The sequence below is a fragment of the Lepisosteus platostomus genome, chromosome 17, assembly GCF_059453375.1.
Source record: "Lepisosteus platostomus isolate fLepPlt1 chromosome 17, fLepPlt1.hap1, whole genome shotgun sequence".
Lineage (NCBI taxonomy): Eukaryota > Metazoa > Chordata > Actinopteri > Semionotiformes > Lepisosteidae > Lepisosteus > Lepisosteus platostomus.
The window spans coordinates 6903583-6912467 of NC_142627.1; the positions used below are offsets into that span (position 1 = coordinate 6903583).

Below are 8885 nucleotides of genomic sequence, written 5' to 3' on the forward strand. Positions count from 1 at the left end.
TTATTACTAGTTTCATGTTTTTTGAAGTTACATTCAATTGAAGAAAAGAAAGAAGGAATAGTGTTTTATTGAGAATATTCAATAGCATTAACTTGGCATTAAACATCATACTTTTGAAGTTATATCTTCATTGACTATGTATCTATGATATAAATATAATCTTATTTCATGTCAGAACTAAATGCTGCTCCTGTGCTGTGCCTAAAAGTAAAACATTTATGCGTTCTAACTTCTAACTTCTGAGTACTGCTGTGGGTGAGGAAAACCGTAACAAACATATTACATAGGAAAATCTGTAGTCACTGTATTGGATTCTAGAACTCCTGCTGAGAAAGGGGACTTTGTAAAAAGAGATAAAGGTATAAATGGAGCAGTGAAACCATATTTTTTTTCCAACAATCATTACATTTTCAGCAATTGTCTCTTTAATATCTGGGTTAATTTGCAATAGTAACAAGGCAATAAAGTTTCAATTAAACTGTTCAAAGTGTAAAGACATGCCAGTGCTTAAAGAATAAATATGTCTTTACAGGTTATGAAGGGAAAAAAAACTATTTTAACTGTAAATTATAGTGCATTTTGGATTGCAGTCTTAGTCAGGGAGCCTAAAGGCTTTTAGGGTCACTTCAGGTTTGAAATTATTGAACAAGATGTGAACATTTTATTAAAGTATTATTACTTCTGTTTGGTAATGGAACAGGATCATGAAAGAATCGGAAAGGAGTGTATATTTTTCGTATATCTCCTTGTGTTTCGTCACAAACATAGGAAAATTGGGAATAAATAACTCGGATTGTGCACTTCCAGAGCACAATAATTCATTGTATGTTTGAAAGTGCTTAAGCCTTTTGAATTTAGTTTTAATCCCTTTTTTATTTTATTTCATTTTCTTCCCTATTGTTTTGTGTTTCTAACGTAAAAAGTACACTTCGATGTTGATGTTGGGTATTTCCTTTTTAGTATAAATATTAGCATACATTGTATATTTAAATATTTCAGGGAATTGAAACCAAGCCATTATGCCTGGCAGTGTTATAATGTTTGTTCAGTATTATCTAGTCACAGAAATGGGGTTAGAGAGTGACTCATACAATCTGTAGTCTGATTTACAATATGAATTGGACATGCATATAATTTCATGGTGCTCCCCAGTTATAATTATTAATATTATTTTAGACCAATAGAAAAGTGGCAAAATGCTGAAAAACTGACCTATACGTGGTTTTTACTATTATGTTACAATAAGATTGTACATTGTCCAGTATACTACTCATTTTAATGCATTTATTGAACTAAAATGTACAGAAGACTAGTCCACATAATTTGTCTAACATACAGTATGTACAGCTTTAGGTCAACACCTCTGAGTCAAAGTAGTTTATTTACAGTGTAAACATTTACTTTATATATAAGAACCAATTTTGTCACAATTCTTAACTTCACAACATTTCTCATTTGGTTTTAATACTGATGTTCTTATAATGGTATTTAAACAGCAAGTTAATGACAGATTATCTCCTCCTTCTTTCTGGAAGGCCTTCTTTAGAGTGTCTGAAAAAGAAACAACACAAAAGGGCAGATTTAGATCAATTCTATTTTCACAGATTATAAAGAGACAGCCATAGAAACAGGTCTTTTGTAGACAATAAGCATTTTGTTCTTATTCAGCTGCTGCAGAGAGATTAATTTCTTTTCAGTTTGTAATTTCTGAATTTACCCCACTCCTTCTTTTTTATAAGGGAGTCTGTGTTGTACAACATATGACTGTACAAGTCCACGCATAAAGGCTAGGTTTAAACTAGAAGTCTGTATTCTCCAATCAAATGAGGACAACATTGTGAGCAAACCAACCTTTCTAAAAGTGGACCACTTTTAAAGGACATCTATTCTGACAAAATGAATTTGACAGCAGACCTTTGGGAGGAAGGTAAGATCCTAATCTTGCCTACTTCCCCTCTCCTACATATATATATCTTGTCTTCAGGACTTCCCTTTGCACACCCCTCATGTCAACCCCAGGTGCTGATACCCTTGTCGCAGCTCCACAGCTCATTCCTAATGAAAGTGAAGGCATGTTTGGTCAGCCTCATCCTTACGGTCAGGCTCTTGTTCTCTCGGCTAGGGTGAGTTGCACTAAATAACCTCTAAAACATTTTTAGAATTCATTAGGATCCAACTGAATTACTGAATGGTAGATTTTTTCCAAACAGCTCTCAGTTGCAGCTTTTGGCAGAGCATCTATGCATAATGGTCTTCATTTGTCTTTATGAAAAACTGCTGTGAAATCTGCTGTTGTGTCAGTTTCCATGTTCATCACTTCTTCCCATCTGATGTACCAAAAGTTTAATGTTTTTACATCAACAATAGGAAATTTTGGTCCCTGGTCCTTTGTTTTAGGTTCTATTGAAGCACCGAATGACTGAACTAACTAATTGCTGGACAAGGCTAATATTTTCTTCAAAACAGAAATAATTTGTCAACTGACAGAGTACCCTAAAATTCACGTAAGGCCCTGGACCCTGAGAGTTAGGTTTTCTGACATTTCTGACCACAGGGGTCAGAAACTGAAGGAAAGTTCGGACTTTTGGCGAGAGATAAAGAAATAACATGCTTGTGTTTTAGGGCCTTTGATTGTTAGGTACGATGCAAACTGTAATGGGAGCCTACCAATGGGAGGTGATTGAGGAGCTCATCTACTGTGACATCATCGTAGCTCTCTGAGAAGGAGGGCTCACTTATGGCAGCTTCATCCTGAAGGTTGGGAGAGTTTATATCTTCCTGGCTGTTATCAGTGACAAAACAAATGGGTTGAAATCCAAAAATTGAATAATGCTTGGAAGTATTGAATGGAAAAATGAAATTACACTACTGTAATAAACAGTAAACGCATAAAAATCCAAAACAAATTTATAGATGTATTTTGCTTTTAGAGGATTGGTTTTAATGGCACTATGTCAATCAAATACCTTAAATAATGCCAAATGCCATTTTAAATCGATATCGTTAAATAATATACATTCACATTGTTTGACATTGTATTCCAGCAGCTGCTGCATTGCCCTTTTTACAGAGTGCAGAAAGACCTATTGGGCTCTCAGGCATCCCTGCCTTTACCTTCTCTTCCCTGTGAGCACGGAGTTCAGATATTTCTTCACAGCCATTTGTTTTCGGAAACGGCTGTAGTTGTCTGTAAAAAGGGCATCAGAATGGCGCTTGACTGGCATCTGTTCCTCCATCAGGTCATTACTAGGAGAGGAAATAGAAGACACAACAACTTTTAGCCAGGCTCAGAGCCCTGCTGTTCCAATGTTATGGAAGCCCTCAGGGAAGGTACATTTCTCGGGTATCTACATTCTGAGTCCACTTTTGATTCGACCCAAGAGGATATTCCTTTAGACTTTTTCTAAACAGAGATCTAGAATATAGCTCTGGGGTAATGTCATCATGAGATGATTGTTCTCCAAAATGTTCTAATTATTAGCTGTTTAATCATTATTTTTTAAGAAAGAAAGATAACTTGTTCTGAGGGAGGCTCATGTACTAACATGCTGACAAGTGTTAAGAAATAATTCATTCTGGAGTAGAAAGGATGGATCATTCTAGCATTTTCATTGATTTTTTTTATTGGACAGCACCTCCATACTCTCTGAGTATACATTTTTTTCTTCAGTTCGTCAGATAGACAGATGGAGACTTCTACTTTGGTTTTTGGAACAAGTAATGTAATTGATGTAACATAAACTGAATGTCTTGCTGTCACAAGATGATGCTAAAAGTTACTTTCTGTAACATACAGTACTTCTCCTTTCTAAACTGTGCATGACGTGCATTTAATAACATACAACAGGCTGACTTGCCCCTGGAATATACTGCAGTGTTCATGATAGAAAGATAGTGGTGAAATAATAGTATCATTGATTTTCTGCACTTGTAATAATCTGTGAAATTTGAATTCAGCAATTCAAAGCTTGATATCTACAAAAAATGTAATACAAAACCTAATTGGGAACAATATCTTTAAAAGTGCAAGAGCTGAATTTAAACAACATGAATAACTGAAACACCATGTTTGCATTCTGTATCTCGCCTTGTTTATGTTTAATCAACAAAGAAAAAGATATTCAACTAAGCTTTTGACTACATGTACTTTTCCTATAAATATGTATCTACAGTATACACCTGGTTAATGACACCACACTGATGAAGCCTCAGATAGAGTTAATTTCTGTGGGGTTTTTGCCCAGACACATAAGTATGCAGTCATTTGTACACAGCTTCAAATCAGACATGATAAACATTCCTTTATACAGTGAGTGGATATGTAGACAAGACCTTCACTATCACAAGTTCATTCGTGAATAGGAAAATATGTATATGTCCATACAACATGTCAGACAGGTGGTGGTAAGTTCTATGAGACCAGCTCTGTGTATTGAAACCTCTATTGTAGAAGTAACTCAAGAAGAATTTAGAAATCCTGAGAGATAATTGAGCTGCAGTGACTCTTTTAGCATATTTAACAATGCCTATCCAATCGCTTGGCATTTGACCAAATTAGTTTGCTTTATAAAGCTTGTTGTTATTTAGATTTAGTGCCATAACTGGGGAAAACCCATACTACAGCTTTGGGAACTACACTGGAGTGCATAAATAGGCCTGCTCAAGTCATGTTTGGTTGTCTCATCTCTTGCCAGTTGAAGACAGCATCTTAAGAAATGCATCTTAAATCCGAGGATTTCAGAGATCAATAAAAAATCAATAAAAATCACTAAATACCTGAAAAATACCTGAAATAACCATTTTTGCAATCTTTTTAAAACGTGGTCGCAAGTGCATATTGTTTTCAGTCTTATGTAGTTTTAAACAATATTGCTCTAACAAAGAAAAACTAGTTAGGAATACCAGCTTGCTGTCTGACAAATTACTCCAGTCATGAAATTGAAATGTGTTTAAAACTATGCCAGGAATAAAATCCATTTTTACCTGACTCTTTTTCCAATTAGAGACTCCAGGTACCGTCGGGCGGATAGCTGGCCAAGAAGCTTGCTGTACCCACTTGTAAAAAGACCGTCGGCGTGTCGTGTGGGTCTGAAATTAAATTACGATTTGAAGTGAAATAACTCAACGCTACACGTTTCAAAACCATAAGACCATATACAAGCCCTACGTCGTTAATGCACGAAATCAGACATGTCATATTTCTCGACAGTGGCATGGCTGCCTTTGATGAAGATATTGGATATCTGTAGTGATGCGTTGATTCAAATAGAGCGATATGAAACCCATGAAGCATTCAAAAAAATACTGTAAAACGTACTGTACGCCATCTGAACATAAATGGAGATTAAAGACGTCGTACCTAGCGATTGCGTTTGATAAATCATAGTAAAGCTTATAGCTCTCTGGGACGGAATCGTGTTTGGATGGACTCTTCGTCCAGTCGTTCTCGCTGTCTCCTTCAATTGCCACTGTGTTTCCCAGCCTACGGACCAGCAGAGAGAAACACTTCACTCTCGGATAAGCGCTTAAATTAATCTTAATAATAACAACGATTTCGAACCGTGTCACAGAATAATGACTTTCCAGGTAGCCTGTCGTTTTATATCTAGTTAATTGCTAACCAACCGCATCCAATGTAAGTAAATAAGCAAATTCCCAAGTAAGGCTTGGTTCGTTGAAGGTTCACGATATACAGTAATTTGTCCGATGTAATTAAAATCTAACTCCGTTCTGTTTAAGGTCGTCGAGGTGCATTCATTCAGGCGGATGTAGCACATTTAAAAGGTCATCTTCAAAAAGCCAAGAGCATTTTGCCCGTAATCAGTGGTGCTAAACTCTTCGGTTTGCGGCTTTTTCTATAAATCAGCTACTATTGTCAGACGTCAGATTGAAGTTACCGATTATTTTAAAGTGTCACTGCTTGTTTTTGTTTTATTGTCAATTGCCTATGTTGTTGGCACAATTTAACATTTAATATTATGTTGTGGTATTTTCAATAAAAGTATGGTCAAGCTTACTGCTGTAACAATGGCAATTTAGCTATTACCAGTCTTCGTCCTGCTCCTCATCATTATCGCAGACTTGGTTCTGTCCTTAATATGTATGGGTTTATGTTACAGGTCAGGAAAGGCTAATGCAGTATTTAGCTCACCGATTTAGGGAAACTTCTGTTCTCTGTCGGAATCGCACATAATAGCGCCTGGCTTGTGTGCTATTACTTAAAACTCAACTGAAGAAAGAGCGATTAGACAACACGAAATCGGTGTTAACATCTGTCTCTCTCTAATAATAACAACTCAATTGTTTCAAAGAATAGTTAATATCTAGAAAGTCGTACCTCATAGACGAATAAGTTCCCAGCGCTGGTAGACCCACTGTTCTGGAATATAACACACTGCACAGGGCTATAAGCAGAAGAAGCTGGGAACTGTTTCTCTGTAACATCGCTTTCAATCTACACAAAAACGGACAGAGACAATGAGCAGACGTTTAGTTTGGTTTTAAGCTTGTTTCTTGTCACTTGACTGTAGCCTTACGTATCTTTCTCTGTAAATTTGAATATATTCTGAATGCAAATTTAGTAGCTTCAGCACGGAATTTAGCCAATAATTCTAAGGGAAGGCATTACAATTACAATCCACTCAGATTTTTTTTCTGAGCAGTTTTAACAATATTTATTTTAACGAGAAACAGTCGCTGATATTCTAAAGGCAGCGACAGGTGCTTGGCAAGTAGCCAGCTCATCATTTAAAGCACAATTCATATTTTCTTATTCTAAAAGCTGTTGCACTTAAAATGTATTTAGACGTAAAAAAGTATCATCAGCAAACTGCACTCTATAAGATTAAAATACAATAGGTACACTGTAACTGTACACTCGTCGGAACTTTCTGTCAAAATGCTAGTCTTTGTAATGCACAGCACTTGAAGCTACACTTCTACGCTCATGTGCTTTTATTGTCCTTAAAAGGTATAATGTATCTATTAAAACAACTTCACGTAGGCATCACTCTTAAATATAAAAAAAACAATCGAGTCGAATTTTAAATATTGCATTCGGATTTTTTTTTAATTTGAAGGTGTATCTTTAACCGATCCCTTACACCTTCTCTTTATTTTGTATCAAAGGTTTAGGGAAACTGCGACTGTAGAGTCATTTGGCAGCAAGAGAATAACGATGAACTGCGCTACTTACAGGTGAGCAGTGAAAGTCTTCTGGCGTCTTTGGCTGGCGCTGTCCGCGGTGCTGGAATCAAGCACAGTAGACGGTAGGTTTCCACGCTGCAGAACTATCCCAGCAAAGCCAGCTCGCCCTCTTCAGCAGAACGTTGCCGGTGGTTCTTCTTAACTCCTGTGGGCACTCTTGCTGGATGTGGAGCAGTGTGCCTCATTTTATACATCTGAATACTTTTAGCCGAATAGGAAGGCAATCAGATTCGATCAGTTTAGATACGTCATGCCCAGTCCCACTGGGACAGGCGATTTCGTCATTGGCTTGTTGGTAAGCCTGGATCCGTAAGCATCCGCCACAGTGGAACTAATTTATATCATACATAATGTGATTTCTAAAGTCCTGCAAGATATTGATTCATGCCCTCCACGTTCATAGTGATATTAGTTTAGAGTCCAAACTAATATCACTTCTTTTTTCTGTAGCGATCTCCTAGTTTTCAAACCGAGCAACTTTTTGTTGTTTTGATCACAAGTAGTTTCAAGGTAAGCGGGAGCCCCTGTTCATTCACACAGTCGGGTCTGACTTTCAGCTTTGTCTTTGGATGTTTAATTTTTACTTCTGCTTTCAGATTATATTTTTAATCACTGGACTCCACTGATTAACATATATGCGCTTCAGATCAATCAAAACGTAGTTCGTATCAACCAGGCAGCGTCAACACTTCAAAACTAAATTGAGTTTAAAACGCCAGTATTTCTATTTTCATAAGTATTTTACAAGAAGGACATCTGTAATTATAGAACTGCAGAAAAAATAACCCTTTCCTGGAATTATATTTACTTCAATCTAAATTGCAGGGATTGTCCGATATTTTTAAAGGGGTTAAAGCCATGTCTGAAATGAATGTGCAATTCACGACGTCTCAGTAACTGAAATGAGAAAACCGTAATAAAAGAACTTTGTGATGAGGGTGCATGAAATATAATTTAATTTAAAAACGTATAAAATGTGAAAAATAATTGCGAAATCAATACCAGTCTCAACCTAACCAAAATTACTTATATTACTGTAGTTTCCGTTATTTTTCACATTAGAAAAATTGATTGTTGTCAAATCAGGTTGTAAAAGCCCCATTTTAAAGCATTTAAAAGTTTTGTTGAATAAAATTGCATGCACATGTCCCCTCTGTAGTGATTCCACAGATTTCTGTTCATTGTTTAATTATCATGTCAAAGATTCTTGACAGTAGACACTGGTAGTTTTTTTTTGGGGTGGGATAGGTGTTTTCTAGAGACCTAAATGTAAATATGATCTGCAAAGGTCAGATGATCTTGATCAGCTCTGAACCAGTGTTAGCTCCCTAATGTGACAGAATGTTACAATAAGTCTGGAGGCATATTTGTTTTTATCATTGCAGTTGTGTATTGCAATCCAAGTTAGCTTGATTTGTTAATGTTGTGAGAATTGTAATACGCTAATTACTGCTACTGCTACTATTATGCTACTGGTGTTGAATCCTTTGACGCCTCTGAATCCATATGTGTCATATTTGCTGATATTTAGTTCTTTTTCGTATGTGTCTGCATTCAGTTAGCTTTTCTAAAGGAAATTTATTTGGCTATTTCTTTAGGATATACAAAATAAGCATTTAATATTTATCTATGCAGCAGAATACAATATGTACATCACAACACAGGAGTAAATTGACATT

The 8885-nt window shown here is 36.2% G+C and overlaps 1 protein-coding gene across 3 annotated transcripts; it reads right to left on the reverse strand.

The window, feature by feature from the left end:
* Nucleotides 1-1264: 1264 nt before the first annotated feature.
* Nucleotides 1265-7401, reverse strand: vip (vasoactive intestinal peptide). 3 transcript variants are annotated; one of them, XM_088610087.1, is made up of 7 exons: nt 7196-7397; nt 6338-6454; nt 5360-5482; nt 4984-5088; nt 3115-3246; nt 2668-2782; nt 1265-1551 (listed from the first exon to the last, which is right to left on the reverse strand). In XM_088610087.1, exons 2-7 carry the CDS (start codon nt 6442-6444, stop codon nt 1543-1545), a joined length of 591 nt encoding a protein of 196 aa, XP_088466213.1. In that variant the 5' UTR covers nt 6445-6454; nt 7196-7397; the 3' UTR covers nt 1265-1542. The 3 variants fall into 3 exon arrangements, with proteins under 3 accessions (XP_088466213.1, XP_088466215.1, XP_088466214.1); XM_088610089.1 differs by lacking the exon at nt 5360-5482 and having other exon boundaries at nt 7196-7400; XM_088610088.1 differs by lacking the exons at nt 1265-1551; nt 2668-2782 and having other exon boundaries at nt 3111-3246; nt 7196-7401.
* Nucleotides 7402-8885: the final 1484 nt, after the last annotated feature.